Source organism: Calonectris borealis, chromosome 7 (assembly GCF_964195595.1).
Source record: "Calonectris borealis chromosome 7, bCalBor7.hap1.2, whole genome shotgun sequence".
NCBI classification, from domain to species: domain Eukaryota; kingdom Metazoa; phylum Chordata; class Aves; order Procellariiformes; family Procellariidae; genus Calonectris; species Calonectris borealis.
The window spans coordinates 6230003-6257181 of record NC_134318.1 but is presented as its reverse complement, the minus strand read 5'-3'; the positions used below and the strand labels follow the sequence as shown (position 1 = coordinate 6257181).

General features: G+C 55.7%; 1 protein-coding gene across 1 annotated transcript in view; it reads right to left on the bottom strand.

Annotated features, from left to right (window-relative positions):
• Positions 1-1820: 1820 nt before the first annotated feature.
• The window catches only part of ADAMTS14 (ADAM metallopeptidase with thrombospondin type 1 motif 14), a 36477-nt gene continuing 11118 nt past the window's right edge, over positions 1821-27179 (bottom strand). The window contains exons 5-22 of the mRNA XM_075154155.1: positions 21611-21694; positions 18690-18846; positions 13630-13735; positions 13345-13488; positions 11263-11395; positions 11022-11135; positions 9563-9711; positions 9165-9340; positions 7995-8128; positions 7657-7780; positions 7433-7516; positions 7110-7273; positions 5729-5894; positions 4260-4392; positions 3923-4130; positions 3432-3558; positions 2889-2999; positions 1821-2627 (exon numbers count right to left, since the gene is read on the bottom strand). Coding sequence (XP_075010256.1) covers positions 2257-2627; positions 2889-2999; positions 3432-3558; positions 3923-4130; positions 4260-4392; positions 5729-5894; positions 7110-7273; positions 7433-7516; positions 7657-7780; positions 7995-8128; positions 9165-9340; positions 9563-9711; positions 11022-11135; positions 11263-11395; positions 13345-13488; positions 13630-13735; positions 18690-18846; positions 21611-21694 — 2685 coding nt within the window. The 3' untranslated portion in view covers positions 1821-2256. The remainder of the gene's footprint in view (positions 2628-2888; positions 3000-3431; positions 3559-3922; positions 4131-4259; positions 4393-5728; positions 5895-7109; positions 7274-7432; positions 7517-7656; positions 7781-7994; positions 8129-9164; positions 9341-9562; positions 9712-11021; positions 11136-11262; positions 11396-13344; positions 13489-13629; positions 13736-18689; positions 18847-21610; positions 21695-27179) is intronic.

The window sequence follows — 27179 nt, the reverse complement described above, 5'->3', positions numbered from 1 at the left end:
GCACTGAAGGGAGGGGCGCAACCGAGAATTTGGGGGGGAAGGAGTGAGCACGCATGCACGCACATATACTGCGTCCTGGAGACGTTACAGCCCATTTTGGGAGGGGGGGAGGTTTTGTTTTAATTCAATCCCTCCGAGGCTACGGAGGGAACGCTGGAGAAAAGCCTTGCTTGGGGCAGGGAAAGGCAAAAGGGAGCTCAATCCTGCCCCGAGCCAGCCCGGGGCTGTCCCAGCAGCAGGAGAGGGCTGTGGCACTGGTGCCACCGGCGCCAGCCCTCCCGCCCCACGCCGCTGGGGAGAGATGCTCCTTGAAGAGTAAACGAAGCGTTATCTTTGGCACAATAAATAAACGCTGGCACTCCCGCGGTGCTGGCGGATGGGCTGGCAAAGGGCACGGCGGCGGTGGCGGCAGTCCGAGGGATGAATCCCACCCTGGTACACCCCCAGCATCTCGTCGAGCCAGTGGGTACCAATACCTGCACGGGCGTAGGCACCCCTCCGGCTGCCCGCTCCCGGCTTTCTCCCAGCTTCCCTGAATACCAAAGGGCAGCACCCAGGAGCCAGGGGACCTTCACCCTCAGGTCCTTTTAAGAGTAATTAGATAAATGCTCATCCAGCCTTGACTCGGAGGCGATCCGGGGACAGGAGGGTGCAACGGGCTGCGCTTTTAACATCTCTTCAGCCCCGCCCTCAAGTTTCTTGCAGCCACACGAGTGTTCTGCCCCTGCAGCGACAGCACCGACAGCACCAGGCTCGAAGAGCAGCGTGCCCTAAAACTCCCGAGCACCCCTGGCCGCCTCGCCGGCAAGCCGTGGACACCTGACGAGCTTCCCACCCACCCTGTCCTGCGCCTCGGACGACCAGGGAAGCAGCACCGTCAGGGCCAGCGGATGCACCCACGTGCTCCCGAGAGATCCCGCTTATGCAATACCAAACTGGTCTATCCGCCCAGCCTTGCCTTCCTCGGACTCCACCTCTCCAGCCCCAAAACCTTCTCCCTGCCAGCGCTCAGCCCCCACGGGAGCCCACCTTCCCCCCGCCGCCGCACCTGGGTGCCCTCAGCTGGGAGGCTGCACACCCCTAAGCACCGAAACCACGGCAGCCCCCGCGGGAACACCCCTCGGGGACACAGCAGGCCGCCTGACCCCGCTTTTGGGGAGCTTTTGAGGACCGTAACTCCCCCAGGCAGACCCTGTGCCTGCAGCTGCCCCGACACCAAGCAGCCCTAGGCTTCTAAAGTGCTGTGCATACGTTTAGTACTTGGCACGATACTTTTTTTAACGGCGTTAATCACCCCCTCCCACGCGACAAAAAAGACGCAGATGAATTTTCCTCTCTCCTTTCTTTGTAACTGCCCCTAAATTCCACTCTCGGCTTCCCAGTCATCCCCATTTTGATGCCCCACAGGCGCTGGGTGCAAGCAGGGATCAGGCTGGTGGTCCTGCGGAGGCTGGCCATCGGTATCAGCTCAAGGCTGGCCAAGGGCAGTATGGGTTAAAAAGTCACCTGCAGGTGACAAGCATTTTTTGACAGGTATTTTTGGTCTTTGACCTTGCTCTTATTGCTCACCTTCGAGTTGCCTGCACCATCTCCTGCCCATCCTGCGATGCAGGACAGAAGCTGGTCTACGGTTTCCACACTCCCTCTTCCCCCAGACATGTTCCCCAAACCCTCTACCCCAACAAGGGACATACCGTTTGGGTATTTCCCGACATTTCCCCCCACACACACACCTCACCACCTCCCTCCGCTGGCTTGCCCCCCCCTCCCCAGCTTCCCAGCACCCTCCCATTGCCACCCCCAAGCTCCAAGCACCGGGACTGAACCGACGAGCCGGGACCCTCCTCTCCAGCACATCTTGGGTGGCTGCTTGGAGCAAGGGGAAGGCAAAAGCAACATTAAAGCCCCCCCCTGCCCCCCCAAATCTTTTTAGCACCTTGGAAGGAAGCGGCCCATGGCGGGTTACCCGCAGCCAAGCCGCTGTTGCTTTTTTTTTTTTATGTTCCTTTTCACCTTTTTTCCATGGCGCTGTCAAAAAAAACCACGCCACAGCTGGGAGGGTGGGGGGATCGTGAGAAAAAAAGAGGTTTTCCCGGGAATTTCTGGATGAGCAGGGTCACTTCCAAACCCGGCAGTGCCACCCGTGAAAACCATTGCTGGAATTTGGAGGGGGGGGAGAGAGCAAAAGAGGGGGAGGAGGAGAGGGAGGGAGGCAAAAGACTTCCCCTGCCCCACGGCGAGGTGGTCCCGAGCGGGTTACCTGGCTGCCCGGCCCCTGCCCGGCTCGCTCGAGGCTGGCAGCCCCCCGGGGAAAGCACCGCTGCCGGGCATCCCTCCGCCGGGCATCCCTCCGCCGGCAGCTGGCCCGGCCTGAGGAGCCGGAGTGGGGTCCCCAGCGGGTCCCCCCCAGGCTGGGGTGGTGGGGCGGGGGGAGAGCGGCGGAGCGGGGCTGGGAGCGGCGGTTCCCGGGGGAGCGCTGGGGCCCACGGCGGGGGGCGAGCCGGTGGCGGAGGAGGCTTTCTTGCCACAGGATTCGCAGCAGAGCTTGTTGTAGCCGGGGATGGAGCAGTAGCGGGCCAGGACCTCCATCTGGCAGAAGATGGACTTGTCCCCGAGGCAAGGCTCCCCTGGAGAGGGACAGAGCAGGGAGCAGCATCAGAGAGCTCGAAGGCAGTGGAAACTGTAAGATCCCAGACTCCACGAGATGGCAACCGAGCAGCAGGTTTTGCAAGCAGAGGCGGCAGGGATGCAGCAGCGGAGGGTAAAACTCCCCAACATCCCTGCTGGGTGTGCATCCCCCTCCCAGCTGCCTGCGGTTCCCACCGGGAGCTGCAGAAGCCCTCGGGAGGGTTATCCCGGGAAGCCTCTTCCCCAGCAGGGACACTTACTGGAGGAGATCTTGCTAACGGGGTTTTTGGCCCTGTCCTGGGGCACCCGCTGCCCTTTGGGCGTGCCGTGGTCACCGGCGACGGTGCTGGCGGTGATGCCGGAGAGCTTCCCTGCGGAGAGAGCGCCACGATGCCCAGTCACCACGGGAGGTTGGGGGCACTCGAAATACCTTAGGAGGGTGTTTTGGTGGGGGATTTTTTTGTTGTTGTTTTAAGGGATCTCTTTAAAAACGAGGTCCCTGGGGGAGCAGCCAGTTGGCCCAGCACTTAAGCCACCCAAAAAACCCCAAGATGAACTCCAGGGTGCCCATCTCCATCGTACCCTCAGCTCATCGCATCCCCAAACTGCCAGAAAACCCCAAACCATCTACAGCAAATATCAAAAGCGCAATATTTTGGCTGGCCTTTAACCCAGGGATGTCCAACACGACCTGCTTTGCTGCCATCCCCCTGAAGCCGAGCCGGGCTGGAGGAGATGGAAGAGGCTTGGTCCCCATCAGCGTGCCCCCCTCCCCAAATGCCACCGTCTCCTCCTCCTCTCACCCGGGCAGAGGGCCACGTGGCAGCCCTGGACGGCCTCTGGCTTGTCGCCCTCGCAGCGCCCGCTGCTCTCGCTGCCTTTGCAAACCACCTGCCGCTGCTGGACGCCTTCCCCGCAGCTCGCCGAGCACTGTGCCCAGACAGACAGACGGACAGACGTCGGTGAGGGGGCGGGGGGGAGCCGGCACACCCCGACGGCCACCCCAGAGGAGTATTTGCAGATGACAATGCCTCAGGTGGATATTACTTTCTAAAAAGGGCTTTTTCTTCCCCCCGCCCCGCTCTCCGCCGGGATGCCCAGGGATGCCATTCCCTGTCTAATTTTGAGTTTCCCCACAAACCTCAATGAAAACCTCGCTGCCTCTTGTACCCTTATCTCCATCCCTACCAGACCAGCCTGCTCTATAAGCACCTGACCGTCACACCCAGCCCCTATACCCCTCCTCCAGACCCCGCCGTGCGGCCGGGGGGCTTCCCCCCCTGCCCCAGCTCACCTCCGACCAGGCGCCCGTCCTCCACTGTGCCGGGCAGGGCAGGCGGCTGCAGGGCCGGCGCGTCTCGGGCCGCTGGCCGGAGCAGTACTTGCTGTGCAGGGTGCGGTTGGTGCCATCCTGCAGGCGCTGCACGCACTGCACCGCCCGCGCCTGCACCCCCAGCTTGCCGCAAGACTTGCTGCAGGCACCCCACTCCTCAGCCACCCAGCTGCCGGGGTGGGGGGGGAAGACGGACACGGCGTTAGAGGGGATGCCCGCGCCGGCGCGCTCCAAATGCAGCCCCAGGTACCCCCATAGCGGGGATGAGAGCACCTCGGGCCGGCCGGGGAGGACTTACGCCGGCTGGGAGCATTCCTGGAGGTTACAGCGCCGTCGGATCGGCTTCGGCTTCTTGCCGTTGTCGCAGAAGTTCCTGTGCACCATCCGGTTGTCGCTCTTCCGCCGGCAGCCGTACTTGGTGTACTGGATGCCTGGGGCGGGGGGGCAGAGCATGGGGGGTGAGGCAATGGGTGCGGGGGTCCCACCGGCTCCCCGCCCGGTCCCTCTCCTGCATCCCTGCTCTCGGATGTCACCGCTCAGGTGGGACCCGAGCAGTGCTTCACCCAGGCTGGCAGAGGATGCTCGTGTGGGTGTCGGACCCCCCCCCAGCCTCCTGGGGTCACCCAGGCTGCCGTGGGGTGCACACACAGAGAGGGGCGAAGCAGACTCAGCCTTCCCCCCATCCCTCCCCCGAGCCGCTCTCCCAAAATCCCAGGTCAAGACATGAGTTTCCTGGGGGAGACACAGCCACGGGCACTTAGCGAGCCACAGATTTGGCTTTATTTCTCCAGATTGGGAGGAAAAAAAGCAGGATACCCCAAGCCCAGCCAAAGCGCTGCTATAACGTGCCAAATAAGCTGCGCTTGCTTGGGAGCGGGCCAGACCGGGGCTAAGCCAGGCTTAACCACGAGCTGCCTGCCACCCGGCTGGGAGCCCTGCTGCAGCGAGGACCGGGCAGCCAGCGAGGGCTCGCTTTCCATCCCTGCAAGTCCTAAAATCTTCCAGCCGCGAGCTGGACAGCGCAAGGTGGAAGCAGAAGGTCTTCTCCATCATTTGAGGTCAGGTAGGTTGGAGGTAACCTCTGGAGGTCTCTGATCCAGCACCTGCTGGGAGCAGGACCAGCTTCGAAATCAGATCCCACTGGCCATATCGAGGTGAGGCTTTCATCAGCAAACGCCCGGCGCCAGCACGCAGGCAGACGCGCTTCCTCCCAGAGGGAAAAATCCAGCAATCGCTCTGCCAGGAGCTCGCGTGTGCTACCTGCCCTCCAACACAGCGCTTCCTGGTGCGTCCACCCCTATCTCCATGCAAGCTTTAGCAGGAGTCATCTGCAAAATCACTGCTCCTTGGCTGAAATCGGGCTAAAAACAGCCAACGAGTTAAAAACTCATAGAAGGTACGTGGATAGGCAGACAAAGGCATGCACACATGATCACATAAGCCTGTTTTCCTAAGAAATCTGGCTGAAATGCTCACCTAACTGCTCTGCAATAATGGTTTTTAACACTCGTGTTCCCACGTGGTAGATCCCCCAAATCACAGAGGTGCAAAGAACACGGCTATGGGTGTGAAGCAGCAAGCCAGGCTTCCACGCACTACCAGGTCTAGGTCTAAAGCCTTGCGAATGTGTGGTCTTGGGGAGAAACGATTTCAAAGAGCATCTGCACATTTCCAAGCCAGAGATGCCCCAAAGGGCTCAGGCGCTGCCTAACGTACCCAAGCATCCTCCCAAGCCCGCGCTGTAGGCTGCCACGAAGGGAAAGCTACCTCCTCCGCACGCCTTGGAGCACTGAGACCAGCTCTTGAGGGCCCACTCGTAGGAATCCATCTCTTCAAGCAGGACGTTGTTGTTTCCGATCATGGGCAGCAAGTCTTCGTGGATGATGTACCGGTACATCAGGCTGCTCCTCGCCTCCTCCTCCTGAGGGATGACCTGCAGACAGAGAGAGGACAATCGGAGAGGGGGAAGGAGAGGAAGGAGCGATGCCATGGGAGAGGGGAGGGAAGAGGAGGCCACTGAAGAAAAAAGAAGCGAACAATGACCACATGGTATGGTACACACACGAGTAGGAGAAACAAACCCCGTTACTACCTCCAACATGCTTAGGTGGGCTCTGAACACAGAGGCTACCCTTCGGGAACATACCTCTCCAGTTGTGGAGAAAAGCACTGCCCAGACATCCCATGGCCTCTGGGAGAGTGCCCCTGGCCTCTCCTCTGACCTGCAGGACCTCAGTCTACACCCAAAGCCAGCGCCGGCCACGGGGATGGACGGGAGTGCAGACCTCCCCTTCCCTGGGTGCCCAGGGAACCCAATCCCTAACTCCCCCAAATACCAGTATAACTAAAGTGAGATATGGAGTCATAAGCAGTTGCTGCACAGAGCAACGTACAGTTGGACTCAAGCACCCGAGCAATGCGTCCTTATGCCATTCTGGCACGCAGCTCATTGCCCCTTGCTTTTGGCTAGCTCATCTCCCTGGTTTTAATCACAGAATCAGACAATCATAGAATCATAAAATCATTAAAGTTGGAAAAGACCTCTAAGATCATCGAGTCCAACCGTCAACCCAACACCCCCATGCCCACTACACCGTGTCCCTAACGTCTTTTAAATACCTCCAGGGATGGCGAGTCCACCACTTCCCTGGGCAGCCTGTTCCAAGGCCTGACCACTCTTTCAGTAAAGACATTTCTCCTAATGTCCAATCTAAACCTCCCTTGGCGCAACTTGAGGCCATTTCCTCTCGTCCTATCGCTGTTACTTGGGAAAAGAGACCGACCCCCACCTCGCTACAACCTCCTTTCAGGTAGCTGTAGAGCGCGATGAGGTCTCCCCTCAGCCTCCTCTTCTCCAGGCTAAACAGCCCCAGTTCCCTCAGCCGCTCCTCATCAGACTTGTGCTCCAGACCCTTCACCAGCTTCGTTGCCCTCCTCTGGACACGCTCCAGCACCTCCATGTCCTTCTTGTCGTGAGGGGCCCAAAACTGAACACAGGATTCGAGGTGCGGCCTCACCAGTGCCCAGTACAGGGGCAAATGACACGCCCTACATCCCTTCTCTACCAAAGTCCTTCCATCACCTCCTACATCCCATCTCAGACCACCCTCCCTCCCTGTACCACTGGGTGATGATCAGCCAGGCTTACCAAAACGCTGATGGCCTCGTGCAGAGGACCGCTGGTTTTCAGGCTCTCCTTCCCACGTTCCACGGTGTATTCCCACTCCAAGCCCATCTCAATAAACACTTGGCTTTTGGTTTCTTTGCCCTTGGCGTTAAGGATGAAGTTACCCGTGGCTTGATTCTTAACAGCTGGAGGAGAAAGGAGGTATTTCAACGTCATTTCCTCTGGTCACTGCCATTGAAGGACTGAAATGACCCAAGTAAGACCCTTTGGGGGGGGGAAATTGTCAGAATAAAGCTGAGAAAGAGGTAGCGGGTGAAGGGAGAGGTGATCTACGGCGTACTCACCAATGCTGTGGGGTGCCGGTTCCATCTCTTCTATCTGAAGGTGCCTCGCCCCAGCCGGAATCTCAAACATCTTCAAAACACCCGCTGAAAGGGAGGGAGGAAGGAAGGATGGAGGGAGAAGAGCGAGCAGGTTTGCTCCAACGGGACACGCACCCGCTCACCCCCACATGTGAATCCAGCTGACCTTGACCGAATCCGCTCCCAAACCCATCCGGCTCGCTCACCCGGCTGCTTGGGGGTCTTGGCCAGCGTGCCCTTCACCGTCCGGCAGTGGGAGTTGTCCCCCCCGCAGACCCCACACTTGTCATCCTGCTTCAGTGAGCCCACCTCCTTGTCACAGCCGACGTGCTGTCACCCGTGGGGAAGAGAAGACAAGCCCGGGGTTACATCCCTGCAGCCCATCCCATCGTTCCACCACCCTCGTAGCTCTTTGCTGCACCCAGGGTGGGTCCCCGGGCTAAAACACGCGTCCCCAAGGGGCAGTGGGTCAAGGGGATACACAAGCTCTCTCCTGGAGAGGCAAAGGACGGGGACAGTCGCGCAGCAGCCGCCAGCTCCTCACCACGCACTCGCCCCGGACGCAGATGCTGTAGGGGTCTCGGTAGCTGCAGCGGGTACCGTCGTGAACAACCTGATTCATGAAGACCACGTCCCCCGTTCCCTCGGACTGGCAGATCAGCTCACACTTCTGAGCATCTGCGGCAAAATAAAAAGTAAAGGGGAAAAAAGGGGGGGGGGAAAGGGTTGGTGGAAATACATTAGGGTGATTGAAGGTAGAACCCACCTCAGCTCGTACCCCTGAGCACAGCCAGATTTCAAAGCCCAGGCTATTCACGTGCCTTATTTTGCCACGTCTGTTTGCTGCTCAAGAGCCCACACTTTTGCCCAGCATACTCGGGAAATTAAGAGAAGGCAACGGGACGGGCCACGCTGCGTGACGCTGCAACGCGTGGCTGTGTGCATGAGGAACACCAAGCCGGGCAGGCGGAGCTGGCTCCCAGCCCAGCTCCCCACCGCGGCTCCGGGAGCGAGCGGGCAGCGCCGTCACCCCACCGTCTCCAAGGAAAACAAGTCCTCTTTGTGCCAAAACACACAGAAAGCGGGGATAAAACTTAAAAGTAGCGCAAACAGATTTATCTCTGGCTACCATTACGAGGGGCTCTTCTCTTACTAGCACAGGAGGAGCGGGGAGAGGTTTCAACGCAGGGTGATCTTCTCAGCCCAGCTCTGCTGCGCTTTGAGACAGCAGGAACCAGAGCAACGTCTGGGTTTCTCTACGTGACACCCGAGGGCAAGCACAAGAGATTGATTTTAAAGACCTGGCTGCTTGATGCTGGCTTAGAATCATAGAATCATACAGGTTGGAAAAGACCTCTAAGATCATCGCGTCCAACCGTCAACCCAACACCCCCATGCCCACTAAACCATGTCCCCAAGCGCCTCATCTACACGTCTTTTCAATACCTCCAGGGATGGTGACTCCACCACTTCCCTGGGCAGCCTGTTCCAAGGCCTGACCACTCTTTCAGTAAAGACATTTCTCCTCATGTCCAACTTATTGCACTCTAGTTTCCAGCTCAGGAGCTTTCCACAACCCAACCCTTTTCCACAACCCAACACCTGTGCAGCTGGCACAATCTCCATCCCGTGGTGACGGCCACCAGCGCGACCTCCTCTGGGTAGGAAGGCAATATTGACTACCGCTCCTTTGTGAGGACCCGCCGCCGCTCACCGTCGTGATGCTCGTAGGGAAGCCAGGCGTGCTTGCTGTTCTGGTGGGTGTAGTAGGAGTTGCGCTTGGAGCACTGCTGGGCACGGAAATCCTGGTAGGGCCCCGGGCACTCCTCGGCGTTGCACACTTGGTACTCGTAGGTGGCTCCTGGGCAGTGGCGCCCGCCGTACGCCGGGCTGGAAAATAAAGCGGGTGGGTTAAAAGAGCGTCGGAGGCGGAGGGGATGCTGTCCAGATGCGACGCAGCTCAGCGCCCAAACGCACGGCACAGCCCAGGCAGGAGCAGATGTCCTCATCCCTGCCGACCGAGCGCGCAAGGGGAAGAGCGAGGAGCCTGTCGCTCTCGGCCGCTTCTACTTTTACCCCCGCTGAAAGGAGGGAGGCGGAGGCCAAACGTACGGCGGGTTGTCGCAGCTCCGGCTGCGAGAGCGCACGCCTCCTCCGCAGGTCCTGGAGCACGAGCCGAACTTGGACCACGAGCTCCAGCTGCCGTCCTGGCTGTAAGGTTGCTCCGACGTCTTCCAGATGCAGTGACCCTTGAAACACCACTGGAAGGGAGGAGAAAGAGGGGTGAGCTCTACGCCCGCCTCTTCCAGAGAGGCACCGGTAAAGAGAGCCCTCCTACACCCACAGCACTACAAAAATAGCTCGCAGTTTGCAAAGCACGGGAGGAAGGTGCTCTTCATCACGCCCTCGGGCACGTCCCTCCCGTAGGAAGCAGGACCAGGAGCGGTCCCTGGGCATGCGACAGCAGGTCTGCCCTTGGGGATGAGCAAGCTGCATCATTTCACGACCGACCCAGGAGCACAAGCAGCCCGCGGCTTTGCTCTGAGAGCCCAGCACAGCTCCACGGCCGGGACTCGTAGCAGAAAATGCAGCGGAGGAGCAGGGATAAGCAGGGCAGGCTCCCAAGACGTCCATGCTTTCATCGGGTAAGAAGAGCCTGCAGCTGCATAAAGCTGCTCAAAAACTCCTGCAAAAAGCTGCTGAAGGCACAAGCCTGGGGCATAGAAAGATCCTTCTGCAAAACAAATCCCTTTGATTTTCTTTCCTTAACACCAGATTTTTGAGTTCCTGGACTGGTTTTCTCTCTCCAGTCAAACTGCCTCTCCCTGCCCATGCAGACCTCGGGCAGGCACTGAATTACACCTGGCTCTGGGACTGGGTCAGCCCTGGGGACATCTCCCCGCTGGCACGGGGGGGGATGAACCCAAACCTTTGCAAGGAGCGCAGCAGCAAGCTGCTGGGTATTTTGGTAAACGAAATCCAGAGCTCCGCACATCTTCCCAGGCACGCACGCAACGCCTGGCACGAAGCTACGGTGTCACCCCACGGGCACCCAGACCCGGGGTTGAACTCCAGCCTGTGCCCTGGGCCTCCCGGTCCAGATGTTGCAGTCCTCTGGAGCCACGTGCCAGCACGCCGTGTAACACATCTATACCCGATTCAAAAAGCCTCATTTGGGAAGCTTTCGGCAAAAGCACTCGAAGAGGCAGCATTTTCAGCGAGGTTTTATACAGAAACTTATCAAAAGTTGTTGGATACTTTACGCCCATCCCTTCTCCGGCAAAGAACCACCCAAAAACGATCAAGCTTTTCCAACGTATCCACGCTTTCATATTGTGCTAACGGGCACGCTAAGAGAACCTAAAGTAAAAGCCTGATGACATCATGAGGTTGGATGCGCAGTGACGTCATCGCTCTTTTGCCAGGTGACAAAACCGAGCTCTGCTTCTCTGCAGAAGCAGGCAGATCAGAAGAAAAACAAAGTCCTCATCTGAGCACAAACTGGGGAAAATAAAAGCTAAAAACCAGGCACCCCACGACTGCTGCCCTCGAGGGCGTCCCCGTCCCCTACCTTGCCTGGAGAGCACTCGGTCCCGTCCAAGGGTGGCCCCTTCTTGGTCTTGCAGAAGTAGGGGTTGTCCGGGTGGCTGCACCACAGCTGCTTGCAGGGGTCGAAGGTGCGGAACTGGGGAGCACAGAGGAGCTGGGCTGGGACGGCAGCGGGGCACCCCCTCCTCGCCCCCGCAGCGCCTGGCTGGGGGTCCCGGCGGGGGACAATACGGGCATGCAACCTGTTTTGGCTCCGTACTCACCGCCGTGCACGTTTTGTAGCCCACGCCGAAGTCGAAGCGGCACTGCTCGTCCATGGAGTAGTTAATGCCCGGCAGCTCGGGCAAGGTGGGCCACTGGTGCTCAAAGGGGTCATCCAAGAGGCAGTCGTAGGAGCTGCAGAGATGCAGGACAGAGGCAAAGCGGAGTCAGACACGGAGGATTTCCCTCCTTCACCCCTTCCCTCACCTCCAGTCCTCTCTCCAGATTCAGATACGGAGAAATCGGAATTCTCTTGGCGCTGACGCTAACTACCCACCGCTGGAAAACATGTTTTCAGCAAAAAACAACTGCGTGGATCTATTGGGTTTGCGTGGCAAGGTTTTGGTAGCAGGGGGCTACAGGGGTGGATTCTGAGAGAAGCTGCTAGAAGCTTCCCCTCTGTCCGATAGAGCCAAGGCCAGCCGGCTCCATGCCGGACCCGCCGCTGGCCAAGGCGGGTGGTAGCACCTCCAGGATAACATAGTTAAGAAGGGGTGGGGGGGGGAAAGCCCTGCGCGACTGCAGCCAGAGAGGAGTGAGAATATGTGAGAGAAACAGCCCTGCAGCCACCAAGGTCAGGGAAGGAGGGGAGGAGGTGCTCCAGGCGTTGGAGCAGAGATTCCCCTGCAGCCCGTGGGGAAGACCACGGTGAGGCAGGCTGTCCCCCTGCAGCCCGTGGAGGTCCACGGCGGAGCAGATGTCCCCCTGCAGCCCATGGAGGTCCACGGTGGAGCAGATATCCACCTGCAGCCCATGGAAGTCCACGGTGGAGCAGATGTCCCCCTGCAGCCCGTGGAAGTCCACGGTGGAGCAGATGTCCCCCTGCAGCCCATGGAAGTCCATGGTGGAGCAGATGTCCACCTGCAGCCCATGGAGGACCCCACGCCGGAGCAGGTGGATGCCCGCGCTGGAGCAGGCTCCTGGCAGGACCTGTGGACCCATGGGGAGAGGAGCCCAGGGTGGAGCAGGTTTGCTGGCAGGACTTGTGACCCCGTGGGGGACCCACGCTGGAGCAGTCTGTTCCTGAAGGACTGCACCCCGTGGAAGGGACCCACGCTGGAGCAGTTCATGAAGAACTACAGCCCGTGGGAAGGACTCACATTGGAGAAGTTCGTGGAGGACTGTCTCCCGTGGGAGGGACCCCACGCTGGAGCAGGGGAAGAGTGTGAGGAGCCCTCCTCATGAGGAGGAAGGAGCGGCAGAGCCAACGTGTGATGACCTGACCGCAGCCCCCATTCCCCGTCCCCCTGCGCCGCTCGGGGGGAGGAGGTGGAGAAAATTGGGAGTAAAGTTAAGCCTGGGAAGAAGGGAGGGGTGGGGGGAAGGTGTTTTAAGATTTGGTTTTTATTTCTCATTCTCCTACTCTGATTTGATTGGTAATAAATTAAACAAATTTTCCCCTGTGACAGTAATTGCTGAGCGATCCCCCTGCCCTTATCTCGACCCACGAGCCTTTTGTTATATATTCTCTCCCCTGTCCAGCTGAGGAGGGCAGCGATAGAGCGGCTTTGGTGGGCACCTGACGTCCAGCTGGGGTCAACCCACCACAGCAGAGTCCCCCAGAGACAAGCACCCCTCCCCTGCCCGCAGCTCCCCTGGGGACAGAGCACCTTGGCACGAGTGGGTACCACCACTGCCACCTCCTTGCCTGCTACTCTTCTTGGCCCCCACGCACAGAAAGCTGCTGGCCTGTTTCTACACCTTTTTTACACAACATTTTATAGCCTAAAGGACAAACCGCCCGGGCTGCCCAAAGCAAATGGCAAAAATATTTGAGATCTGGATCTGGGCTCCAGCGGCAGAGATCTTCTACAAACTATGGCTCTGGTGACATCTCCAGCTCTTATCAAGTTCCCATTCCCCTCCAGCCTCCGCAGCCCAAAACCAATTCAGACTCGTGCAAGGCGTAGAAGAAAAAGGGAAAATAACCTCCCAAGGACCTGTTTTTGCTATTCTTGCCAAAAGAAGCAATCCCACTGGGGACCTGCCCACCGCTTGCTTCACGCAGGAGCTGTTGGGTACAACCCGCAGGCGGTCACGCCACCCGAAGGGAGAACGTCTCCTCCTGGTTAAAATCCACTTACTGAATGTAGCGGTTGAGCTCCTGCTTGCTGCAGCGGGACCAGTGGTAGCGGTGGAAGGCGGCCTGGACCAGCGGTGCCATGATGCTCCCCATACTGGTCTCGTCAGCACAGCGGTTGCCCTGACCGTCGTGCTCCATGCCTAACCTGGTGGGAAAGGCCGGCGTAAAGTCGGGTTCCCGGGGGATTTACAGCAGCCCGTTGGTGCCGCGGTGGTACCTATGTCTGCACCAGCGGAAAGTCCCTTTTGGAAAGAAAAAGACAGCCAGCTCTGTCCCCGTGACTTACACGTGGCCGGTCTCGTGGGCGACGACGAACGCCGAGGAGAAGCCGTCTTCGTGGTTGAGGGTGCAGCTGCGGAGCGGGTGGCACATCCCCGTCACCGGCGCGTAGCCTGGGGCGAGAGAGAAGGGAAGGAGAGAGGAAGAGAGGAGAGAGAAAACTTTTGAGAGGGCGGGGGGAAATGAAAAATTAAAAAAAAAAAACAACCCGCAGCCTGGCTTCACTGCAACAGAAGGAGAAAATGAAGAGGAAGGCGCTGAAGAGGAGGAGCTGCCCAGGTCCCTTGGACGGCAGCCCAAGGACTTGCTCACCAGCGGGACCATCCCGGCTGCCAGTGCCAAAAGCAGGCTGAGGCTACGCTGAGGCTCGCCGGCACCTCTCTGCCCTCGTGCCGACACACTGGGCCGGCGAGAGGGCAACCAAGGGTGCTTTATCGGTGTCGGCGACCACCGCCTCCCAGCCCAGAAATGGCATCCCCCGCATTCTTTTTTATTAAAAAAAAAAAAGAAAGAAAGAAGAAAGGAAGAGAGAGAACAAAAGGCGTGAGGTGTCCCCCAGAGCCCTGCCAAAAACACCGCCTCGCTCACCGCAGGCCCCCTGCCATGCACCCGCACATGCACCCGCACCAGCCCCAGGCTCGGGGGCACCCCCCCGCCAGCCAGAGCCGGGGAGGACCATGCACCTCCCCGGCCCCCAGCCCTCGATCAAGTGCAGTGCAGTGGGGCAGCTGTGGGCAGGGAAGCCTTCCCCCCCCACCCATTCAGCAACGCGTCATCTCCATTTTGGTTTATTTTCCTTTTTTTTTTTTCCCCTCGCGTTATTCCTGCCCAATTCAATGAATTCCTTGGCACCTTCTAGAATTGACTTTCCAAATTTTTTTTATCTCTTTTTTTTTTTTTTTTTTAAAAAAGACTGACCCTTTTTGGCATCAAGGGAAAGGAAATTAGTGAAGGAAGGACTTACAGGTCCGAGAGGCAAAAGCAGGGCAGGCCCATGCTGGATAACTCTGCCCTGGGGATAGGGATGCTCCAAGAGGAAAGCTCAGCGAGCCAAGAGGGAGGCTGAGCTGCAGAAGGGTGCTGATGAGCTGAGGGTGGACGCACACCCCTCCGCCTGCCCTCCTGCACGCACCCCAGCCAAAATACGGGGTCCACCCAGCCCATGTGCCACCATCCTTGTGGGCCACTTGCTCCACACCAAGCCAGCGACTCATGATTAATTGCCCTGGAAGAGGGTGGAGAGGAAAAATGCGATTGCACTGAGCTTAATTCCCACGCTGAACGAGCGGGTGGGTCCCGGCACCAGGCAGCTGGTCAAGGACGAGAGATGAAAGCAAAAAATAAAAGGTTTCCTACAGCTCTGCCCTAAAGTCAACAGTATTTGACTTTGTGGCCACACTGGGAGGATGGGATGCTTGATGGGACAAGGGACATGTTGCTGCTGCACCGCTGGACGCCCAGAAGTTACCATCACCCCGGGCATAAGGCAAAAGCCAGGGGGTTTGGGGCGAGCATTTCCCTCGATATTTCTATTTATCAGCTGAGCAGAGATTTTCCAGGGTGTCCACCTGCTCCGGAACTTCTAAAGGAAACTTTTCTCATCATAATAATTTAATCTTTCAAAACAAGCCCAGACACAAAGCTTTGAAGGGCTCACTCACACGGTATTTCGTGGGAAGCGATGGATGCGTTTTTGCCTGCGCTCCAAATGAAGAAGTCAGGTGAATCCAAGTTGCTGAGCAACAAACCCAAGATTAAATAAATCCCCCGATTCTCATCACACGCAGAGCAAGTTCGCTTCTGCCTGCAAAGCACCACGTAACCTCAGAGAAACCCCCCAACCTCAAGGATCTCTTCAAAGCAGCCTGCTTCAATAACCGCACTCGGGAGTTTTATTTAACGGGGGAAGCGCTTCTTTTTCATCTTCCCCACATTCCGATGGGCAACGAGACTTACTCCGACGAAAAAATAAACTAAAACACCTCAAGAAAGAGAGGGGAGAAATGACGTGCTCAGTGGGCACCGCCGTCAGAAGGAAAGCAAAAGGTAACAGGTCAAACTAAGAGCTTGAGAGAGAATCAGATAATTGCGTTTAACCATACCGTAAATGAGTCAAATCCCGGAAAAAGAATTTTTAAAGAACCTTTTTTTTTTTTTCCCCATGAAACTTTTCACAAGAAAGAGTAAAGATGTGGAAAGTTTTTTGTAGGAGGGGAGAGCAAATATATTTTGTGTAGGATGAAAATGGGACAAATTCCCAACCAAAGAGGCTCGGGATGTCTGGACGGGAGATGGGACAAAGGAATATGAAAAGGTGGATGCTCAGGACGGCAAACACAGTCTCTCATAATTAAAACCCCAGTGAGAACTGGAAAAAGTATAAAGGATTCTCCACGGGAGAAGGATGGTGAGAAGTAACTACCTGGAAAATACTTTTAATTGGTAAAGACTAGATCAGCCTGCAAACGCTTACCAGACACACACATAGAAGCGGCATGTCCTCACCATCCCGGCAAGACACCAGCCAGTCTCTTGCTTCCACCAAATGCACTTTAGTCTTCTTTATGGACATTTCCTACCTGCTTTCAGCCTCTCTGACCTTCTACGTAGACCACCAGCCTGCTCAAAGGCCAACCGTGGGCGATTACAGGGCAACAAATTAAATCTAAGCAAAAGCATCCTTCAGCCCGGCCAGAAAGCCCTCCGTGCCCGCCCGCTGCAGAGGGCCACGGCACTTTCTTCTGGTTTAGACAGGGCTTCAGAAGCTGCAATTAATAATTTAGAAGCCATCTGTCCACCGCCGAGAGGCATTTCTCTTTGAAGGGCAGGGATTTATTTGCAGCCCACGTGCGAGGGCAGCGCAGCTCCGCTGGCCCTCCTGGCCCTTCACGCCTTCCCGCTTCCTTCCATTCCCAAAGCAACAATTGCATCAGCTTTCCAAAATTTCTCCACGTTGGCCATGACTGCTCCCATCACCATCAAGAGATGCCATGAGCAGGGCTGTTGCCAGCACCGAGAAGTTTTTGTAAACCTCCTTAGGGCTCGGCTTGGACCTGCAGCAGAGAAGAGCTACGCCGCAAGACCGCAACGCTTTGCAAGGACTTGCATCCAGCTTAACCAGTGCCGCGCCAGACCAGACACTGGTCTGGTTTACTGGCCAAGGGGAGGTGACACGATACAGGGGGAGATAGGAGCTGTGTCTGGTGGGGATGTGGTGATGGAGCTGGTTGGCTTGCCGGCATGGAAATAGCCTGGGCTAAGAGGACGCACGGGTTAACGAGTCAGATTCGGTCCAATCTCCATTGCTAATTGGGCACACAACTGTAAGGAGTGATGAGGCATCAAGCTGAGCACGGGCTTGACGTTTAGGCTCCATTCCCAGGTCCCTGTGACTTGGAGGACTTCATCCTCAAAGGCTGCCTTTCTCCTGGCTTGTTGATTTAGGCTATAGGGTCTCTGGGGCAGGACCACTCTGCCTTCAGCTCAGCTTCAGGGTACGTATGAGCAGGGCAGATGCTTCCCAACCGGCACCTACACCCTACAGCAGTGGCTAAAGAAGCCAGCAGGTATTTGCCATCACCTCAGCAAGCCGCTTAGATACCACCAGTGAACATACGCCAATAGGAGCAAGTATTGGAGGTGCCGCCGTCTGGTCCTTCATTGCATATAGCCCTGAGCTGAAAAGGGATGATATGGAGCTAAGAGGACATTGTTTTGAGGAAAAAAAGGGTAAGCAAAGTGTTACTATTCCAGCAGCCCAACAAGAGGGCAGTTCCCAATGGGTGAGGAGCACCCGCACCTTGTGCCATGCAACACAGCCAAGCAAGGACACGGCAGCCACGGGGACTTCTGCAGAAAGCAAACGTCCGTCCCGGAGACGTGTGGAAAGCAGGGAGCCAGATCCGCAGGAAAAAGGGGAAGGAGCTGGAACGAGCATCCCTAGAGCAGGGCTACTCCATCGACCTCACGACTCCTTCCCACCAAGGGGGAGTCCAGCCAGTCTCCCCCCTCTGCTGACATGCCAAAAAAGGTCCTCTCACCAATGCCTTTGGACACAGCCACTTTGCCAGGAAGAGTCTAGAAAAATGAAACAAAACCTGGTATTTCACCCACGCTGCCACGTGACTCCGGACAAGGTGCCCAAGGCCGGTCAACGGCTCAGCAGGGAGGCCGTTGGCACAACCCAAGCTCTGCTCTTTGATGGTCAACAGCATGTTCAAGAGGGCTTCCAGCTGGATGTCTCCTGTGGTTCATCCCCTGCTGCGGGGAGAACCTGTTCAGGGAGGTAATCAAGGTGAGGACAAGACTCCTTCCTCCCATGCGCACCAGAAGGACTCGTGCTACAAATCAGTGTGACATTACCAGCAGGTTCGTGGCATCAAAGGGAGCCTCCTGATGGGAAATTCAGACCTTGCGACCAGTATGGGAAGGAGGAGGTGGCAATTTGGAGGCAGCGGGCTCAGGAGAACTGGGAGAAGTCACTTCTCATGATGCCACCAAAGCATCTGCGTTTCCAATGGAGCCGTGAAATGCCAGAAGCTTCTCCTGCTTAGTGGTCTTTAACTTCTCGGACCCCATCAGCACAGCCTCTGCACCACGAGGGTGAGAGGACTATTGCCATCGCTCCTTCCGACCTCATCTGTGGCCCAGGGTTTACTCAATATTCCCATGTCCAGTCCTAAGGGGGCCAAGAAACCAACCCATGTAAAACCAGGTTTTAAAGGTCCTCCAGAGGACAGAAAGGACTGACCGGCCCCATGAAGCTCCCTGTGGTATTCCATCTTTTTTACGTTATTTTTAAACTGTTTAGGGCACTTTGGGACAAGGGGAGAATTGGGGCAAAGTAAGGGCAGAATGAATAAAGATGATTTTTTTTATCCGTTCAGGTTGATGCTCTGGATTAATTCTGTCTTTCTTCTACTTCACATTAAAAAAAAAATACCAATTTTTATAACCTTTTTCTGGACCTTGCTGGCCAAGAAACAGACTGTGTTTGCAAGAAATCCTCTCCCCTCGCTGGCTTTCCCCCGGCAAACTGCACATACCTGATCGAGATAAATACAGTACCTTGCATACCTGCGGGACCAAAATCTTGCCTGGTGAGGAATACAGCGTGGTCGTGGTACTCGGCGTGCTCCGGGTCGGAGCGCTGCTGCGAGTGAGCCCAGCGGCAGACCTGCTCCAAGCTCCGAGACGGGTTCCCTCGCTCTATCAGGCTGACTGACTGGGTAAAGAATTAAAAAACAAAAAAAAAAGAAAAAAGAAATTAAAAGATGGGTAAGTTAGGGGGGGAGAAGGAGCCTGCCAAGAGTTTTGGGGTCAGAAAGACTCCTAAGCAGAGCTTTTCCATCTTTAGAAGCAACATCTGCGCATCTGCAAAGCATCTTGCGCCTTTTTTTATTTAAAAACAGCAAGGAAATCATTCCCACAAATGGATGTGGTCTGGTACGGGAGGGTATATGACCCTCTTGGGTCACACAAGTGCTTGGGGCAGCAGCAGAGAAAAGAGGAGAGCGGCTGGGAAGCAAAGAGGATTCGGATTCCCAGCTCCTGCACAGGCTCCACGTTGAGACGTCGTGAGACGCTGATGCTCAGCAATGAGCAGAGCAATGCTCCTCTGTTAAAACCCACAGAGACCAAAACCCCGATAGGAAATAGGCGGAGGTGTCCAGGACTGTTCTATAGCAGTCAGTCACCTTGTCCTTCATCTTTTTTTTTTTAATTCAAGATGGGCATTTTGCAAAATTATGCTTTAAAAAATAAATGATGCTCTATAAAATAAATGATGCTCTATAAAATAAATGATGCTCTATAAAATAAATGATGCTCTATAAAATAAATGATGCTCTCAGGTAGGTACCTGCTGAGCTGCAATGGTGGGAAGAAAAGTAAGAAATATTGCCCTTCCCCTGGTCCCTAAGTGGAAGCCACGGAGGTTTTGTCCTACAAAGTGCAAGGTGGGAGACAAGAAGCCACAGGAGGACTCGCTCAGATCTAAATAGTGGTGAGGTGAGATCTCGCCTGGATTCAAACACCTGCTCATCCCGGGGTCTCTAGGAGGCATTGGGTTTCTGCCGGCCAAGCAGATTTCTGTAACGAGCAGGGTTTTTTTCCAAGATCTAATGGGGCTTATTTGTGGACCACACACACAGTCATCGCCGTGTTGAGTGATTAATACCCTTGCTAGAATGCTTCAGGTAGCATAGGGGCTTGCGGCAAAAAGTATAGCAAATCGCGTTGTTTTAAAGAAAATCTTTTGGCTGCCGCACTCAGACGAGCCTTAAAAAATAAATGCACCTAAGAAAGCACATGAAACCTTTCCATGCTTTTTCTGTCCGTGCCCAAGCCACCCGAGAGCTGCGGGAGAGCTGGTGAAGCCTTCCAGAGCTGCTGGGTCAAGGCTGGGATACAGGAGATCCTGGCCTCGGCTTCTCCTCACTAATACCCAGCTCCTACCGATTTGGGAAGTCACCTTTGTCCATCATCTACTGCCACCCTAGAGCTTCTGAGGAAGCCTCTCGTGGTTCTTCCCACATCCCAGAGCAAGCAGATAAAGGCTGATGCCAGCCCCCCGCCGTCTCCCCAGGGAGCTCTCTTTGCCCTGGGGCTGGATGGCTATGGGGTTTTCCAGACCTTCAGGCTCCAGATGAGGGTTCAAATTCAGCCCTGCTCAGCACAGTTGGGCTTTGATGGCTAACCTGAACGGCCACATTTTTCCAAGCCGGGGCTTAGAATCATAGAATTGTTACAGTTGGAAAAGACCTCTAAGATCACCAAGTCCAACCGTCAACCCAACACACCATGCCCACTACACCATGTCCCTAAGCGCCACATCTACACGTCTTTTAAATACCTCCAGGGATGGTGACTCCACCACTTCCCTGGGCAGCCTGTTCCAAGGCCTGACCGCTCTTTCAGTAACGACATTTCTCCTCATGTCCAGTCTAAACCTCCCTTGGCGCAACTTGAGGCCATTTCCTCTCGTCCTATCACTTGTTACTTGGCAGAAGAGACCAACCCCCACCTGGCTACAACCTCCTTTCAGGTAGTTGTAGAGTGCGATGAGGTCTCCCCTCAGCCTCCTCTTCTCCAGGCTGAACACCCCCAGTTCCCTCAGCCGCTCCTCATAAGACTTGTGCTCCAGGCCCTTCACCAGCTTCGTTGCCCTCCTCTGGACACGCTCCAGCACCTCCATGTCCTTCTTGTAGTGAGGGGCCCAAAACTGAACACAGGATTCGAGGTGCGGCCTCACCAGTGCCCAGTACAGGGGCACGATCACCTCCCTGCTCCTGCTGGCCACACTATTTCTGATACAGGCCAGGATGCCGTTGGCCTTCTTGGCCACCTGGGCACACTGCCGGCTCATGTTCAGCCGCTGTCGACCAGCACCCCCAGGTCCTTTTCCTCCGGGCAGCTTTCCAGCCGCTCTGCCCCAAGCCTGCAGCGTTGCCTGGGGTTGTTGTGGCCCAAGTGCAGGACCCGGCACTTGGCCTTGTTGAACCTCACACAGTTGGCCTCGGCCCATCGATCCAGCCTGTCCAGGTCCCTCTGCAGAGCCTTCCCACCCTCCAGCAGATCAACGCTCCCGCCCAACTTGGTGTCGTCTGCAAACTGACTGAGGGAGCACTCGATCCCCTCGTCCAGATCATTGATGAAGATATTGAACAGGACCGGCCCCAGCACTGAGCCCTGGGGAACACCGCTCGTGACCGGCCACCAACTGGATTTAACTCCGTTCACCACAACTCTCTGGGCTCGGCCGTCCAGCTTACCTAAGTTCTAAATATTATGGTGATGAGATGCTAAGCCATGGTGTTGCTGCACGCTTGCCACCCTCGGGAGAAGCGGCAGCTGCCTGCTGCGCCTATATTGTATTTCAGCGACCCTCCTTCCCTCACGGGGCAGGGCTCCAGCCGGGAAGGCGGCCGAAAAACAGGGGCCAGCCTGAGTAGCATCTCCTCCTCGCCACATCCGAGTGCTGTATTTACCTGGCGGTATCCCACCATGATCATCCTGACCAGCACGATGTTGATGTGAACGCCCAGGGACTCGTCGTGATAAATTTCATCCACCTGAAGAAGGGAGGGAAATAAAACAGAGACGAAGTTAAGATCATCCCAGCTCTCAAGCCCCTCCTGTCCTCCACGCTCCCACGTACAGCATCCCACCCCGCTTTCCGAGACCACACCAGACCAGGTGCAAAGATCTCATCTCCCTCCTCCCACCCCCAGCTTTTTTTTTTTTTTTTTCCCCTCCCCTGTGTAAAAACCATAAAGTCAAAAAGTCAAGCTGGAATAAGCCAAATTTCCCCAGGATGGGTGGCTCAGATGGTCAATGACATCACTCATCCCGTCAAGAGAGCGGAGGAGGGCTGCGTTTCCCACGGGGGCTGCCTCCACCGCCGAGCATCTCGCAATGAGCCATTGCCCCCTTCGGAATATCAATTCCTCAGGAAACGCTTCGGACTCCAGCATCCTTGCATTTGGTGGAAAGAAAAAAGGGCTTTTTGGGGAGAGGCGAGCGATCGTATCAAAGCAAGGGCATTACTCAGACATACCGGTGAGTCAAAGCTGACCTACCGCTTCAGAAACCCCAGGAGAAGACAATACAATGAAAAGAAGAGGGAGGGCTTGTGAGTCAATAAGATATCTATCAACGGTGGCTATTAAAAATGACTTTGCAAAGGAAATAATGAGCTATAACCTTTTCCTTCTGCGTTTCTAGGATGAATAAACAAATTCTACTCCTAAGCGCTACCAAGAGAAGAAGACATCCAGACGAGAAAGGTCCCTGCGAGCGGAGCGTGGTGACAGCCAGCCACCGAGAGAGGCACAAACCCACGCAAGCGCAGGAGATCCTGCACCAGCCTTCGCCCACCGGCACAGCACGTGTGAAAACACAGCTCAGACCAAAAAAATACTGATTTTTAAGAAAGGGACTTTCTTATTCCCCAAATGTCTCCAAAACGAACACTGCCACAAATGGGGGTTCAGTGCAGAAGCTGAGGAAGTCAAATTAAAACCATTTTCAATATTGACTAGAAGGAATGTTTAAATTAAAATATAGTTTTTCAACTTTGTCCAAGAGAGAAATAATTTACCTCGGTTCTATCATAGCTTTCCAGACTAGATGAATATTTTAAAGCCAGATTTATGGAGCTTTTCTCTTTTTTCCTTTTTTTTTTTTTTAGGCAGAGAGGTGATGCAGGTCCTCAGCCTGCCACATCTTGAACGCAGCAAAATTGATTAAAAAAAAAAAAAAAAAACCAATAAATAAACTGCCAGTCCATCCCCATTAATGCATCCCTTTGGATGCACAGGCTGTAAGTCCCGCGGGGTCATTGCTTCAGCAGCGTGGAAAGATAACGCCGTGCAACCCATCCTCAGCTCACCCCTGCTTATCGTGGTTGGGATGCTCCTTCACGCTGCACCAGTACCTTTTAAAGGCATTTCGTAAGAATAATGAGAATACGATGGATTTCTTCCAGTGTTAACTCTGGTTTTTGGGATGTCCGCAGATGGGAGGAAGGTCGTGCAGCGCTGCAGCTGGGCTCCCGCTTGCAAACATTACTCATACCTCCAATCCCACCAAAGCACGAAGCATCCATCCCGGCATGGAGCCGCAACACTCCAGGGGGGTCACGCTCAGTTTTGGGATGTAGGAGGCTTTGGCATCCCGGAGAAAACGTTAGCGGATCTGAGAAGTCCCACATCAGGAGTTTGACCCTTTACAAAAATATTCCAGCCTTAATGCGTGTCATATGCGAGGTGATATAAAAGGGCAAGAAATGGGGGGAGAGAGGGAGAAATGAAAAATACGCTGTGGCCCTGAAGAGCCGGACCTGGGGGACGGTTCAGGGGAACAAGGGGGAAAACATGCCCGTTTCCCTCACTTTCCAAGATCTTTACACACTTTCCTTCACCACCAGCGCTTATCGGGAGCCATCCACCGGCACTCTGCTGCTTGCTCCCCGCTCCCGAGGACCCCTCGATCCCTTGGGATGAACCGTGTTCCTGCCTTAGCCACCTCTCCGCCAGCCGGAGCTCCCGGCCAAGCCATTGCCCGACCTTGCCATGCCTCGGAGCATCCAAGGGAGCAGTGCAGACCTCTCCCTTCCCGGCTGCGCAGGATATTTTGGCAGGATGCTCGCAGACCCCCGCGGGCAGCGGGAAAGGATGCTCCGTGACAGCCTGCCGTGCGGCAGCCCCAGCCAGCGGGAGAAGAGGAGGGTCGCATCCAGGGGAGGAAGGAGCACGAGCCGAGGAGCTGTCGGAGCAAGAGCTTCGCTCCGTGCCGGCTGCCCTGCCACGCAGCCCTCCTCTTGGCTACGTCCCTTTCCTCCCAGTCGTGCCTGCAAACAGTCCCCGGGTCTGAGACGAGCACCCTGCCTCAAACCGTGCACCCCCAGACAACATTAGCTACCCTGGGAGAAAGCAAATCTCCTAAACTTGGGAACAGCAATACTTTTCCCAGGCATCGAGAGCTAAACTCTCCCGGCGCTGCGCATCCTTCCTCAGCCTTGCTAGAGAAGCGGCTCTGGACAGCAGCAGGACCACGAGCAGCTTAGAAACAGCTGATTAAGGGACTAAGACGCAAGAAGCTGCATTACTCCAAGATGGGATTTAATCCCCTAAATCTTCCTTTTAAAGCAGTGCTAAACCCCACTCTCCTCCAGCTAGCAGGGACTAGGTACCCCTCCAGCCTCTGAGGGTCAACCCTAAACCCCAGCTCCCGTTTTGTCTAGGGGAGGGCAGCGTTTAGGTGGGGATACCAGCTCGGCAACAACCTTTACGGTTAATTCAAAAAGCAGATGTGGAACCAGACTGCCCAAGGCTACGGACTTGCCTTAAGAGCCAGGTATAAATAATTGATCGAGCAAAAGAAAAAAAAAAAAAAAATCGAAAGGGCTCAGCGCTTGCTGCCCAGCAGCCCGCCCTGGAGCTGGTTCAAGCTGGCAGAGGGGATGGAAACGAGCCCGGAGAGCAGTTTGCGGGCTTGGCACAACTCCCCCTGCCCTCTGCGGATGCCATTAAGCGAGTCAACGTCTTCAAAGAAAATCCCTCCAGAAAATACCTGCTCAGCAAAGGGCTCCGCTAAAGGGACCTGCCTCCCTGAAGACAGATGGGGTAAAGATCTTCTTATCCCTCTCGCCCACGTGGTTAGATGCCCAGCCTGCATAATACTGTCACCTGGCAAGAAATGCTCTCCTTTTTCATTTCAAAGAGGATTTTTTTCCTGCTAGAAAAGACCAGCCCTTAAGGTTAGCTGTGTGTTAAAGGCAACACCAAGGGGACGATGCTAAGCTTTACAAAGAACGAAAGGAACATTAAAACCCTGTGCATCCTCTCTGAAATGCTCAATGAATTTGCAAAGTGGATGGCCCCCGCCCCCCCCAGATCCTTGCTGGTGCTGGGAGCGAGCAAGGCTGCCTACCTAAAATCCCTGCAAGTCTGGCCAGCCCCGGGTCTGCAACCCCAGACACGAGATCTCGACAGCAAACCGCACTGGCAACGTCTAGACCTTGCCGTTCTTCAGGGAAGGAAAACAAAAGAGAGAGACACGAGAAGAATTTGCCAAACCAGCAGAATAGCTGACATTTCAAAACCCCAGAGCGCTTACTCAGAACAGCCAAGTCATCTTTAAGCTCCTTTTCTTTTATTCCCTCGCTCAGTTTTCATGCCGGTGGATTCACCCCGAGCCCGTTTGCTGGGGCCGAGGGGGTAGGAACAGAGGCAACAGTCCTCCTGACCACATTATCGGGCTTGCTACAGGCACTTGCATCCCCTGCAGGCATGCACACCACCCTCTGCAAGGGCTGACCCGTGTCACCCACATTTTCAATACAGAGGAACGGAGGAAAGGGGAGGTTTGCTCTGCAGAGCAAGACTCTAGATTTTATCACAGCTCTCTACGCAACAGGCTGTGTTGTCCCAAAAACATAGCAACAAACACGTGAGCCTATATAGGGGGTGGGAAAAAGCGCATGCACGCGTCAGAGAGACATCGGAAGTATTTTTTGCTATTATCAGTTAGCAAGGAGATGGCTCATGAACCACCAAAAAAAACCCCATACACCAGAAGGACTATAACTCGTCCATTATTTTAGACTGGCCTCCCTCCTGAAACGGCACCAAGCTCGGCAAATCAGTGTCTCGAGCAATCCACGCTCTGGCGTGGCTTTTCCGACAATCCCAGGTTAAAATTAAAGCCGGAGGTTTGATTTTTTTTGTTTCCCTAACCCTCTCCTCCGCGGGGTCTCAGTAGCACTCTTTGTCGCTCAGCCCTTGGGAACAATAATTTGGCCGATGTGCCGGAGGGGAGCCGGGCAAGTCCCAGCCTGGAGAGGGCTCTGACTCACGGGGTTTCCCTAGTAACCCGAAACAATGGGAAAACACCAAGTACCTTTGCATCCTTAACCAAATCACGGGCGATATCCTACAAAAACCCCAGCAAACCGGTTGACACCAGGGCCAGGCTTAACTAAGCCCAGAGCTTGGCTTGTCTCCTCCCAGCAGGGCCACCCCTTGAGAGCATCAAGGGTGAGCGGTGGGAAGTCCAGAGGAGAAAACCAAACTGAATGACAAGAGGCTGAAAAGCAAAGCAGGACACAAAACATTTCCTCTCCTCTTCCCCTTTCGGGGTGCTGGATCCCCTCCTGGTTCCCAGCCTTTCTCCCACCCTTCAGCCCTCGCACACAGCCGTCGCCGATGCTTCGATAGCATCGCAATCCCTGCCCCGGGCAGCAAGCAAGGCTGGGGAACGGCTTCCCCCCGCCACCACATCACCAAATATCCACCCCAGGAGCCCAGCGCCAGGGAGGGGACCAGGTTTTGCTGGGGTGGACACGGCGACGCTCGGCTCGGGGTTATGAGATACGCCCAGATGCGCCTCCTGCGGCGTGGACAGCGAGCGATGGCAAAGGGTGCGTTTCCCGCTCCCTTCAACCTGAACTCAAAATCCTCGGGTAGCCTCCGAGCCAGGAAAGGAACGGCAGGCTGGGAATGCGGGCCAGGAGCTAGCGGAGAAGCTCTTAGGTGCACAAAAGGAGCAGTCATCCTCATGTCAGCTTCCCGGGATGGACACGGCCCCGTCTGACAGAAAGCCTGGCAACCACATTTTTGGCAATGAAATAAGGTGTTGGTTTTTTTTTAAAAAAAAAGAAAAAAAGAGTTCTCCATGACGAATCATTTATCACTGAGCTTCAGCGGACACCGGGTTCCTAATAAAAGGGTTTGTGTCTCGGGGAGAGCCCCAGGACTACAGCAGCGCCGTGTTAAGCCGAGCCCGTGCAGCACCGAGAAGGGGTACATGTCCCACCACCCCCCCGGCACCCAACGGGGACCCCAGAAAAAGCCACGAAAGTTTTTGATGAACTTCCAAGCTGGCTGCCCCCTTTCCTTGGGCCATATCTTGATAGGAAAACTCCTGGAGGCTTTCCCAGCTGGCTCCCATGCAACATCTCCCCGGCGTACTCCAGCCGGAGCTCCCAGCTCATTAAGTCCTTTCCTCGTTAGAGGGCTGGCCAAGCCTCTCCTCCTTCCCTTTGCCTCCAACTAA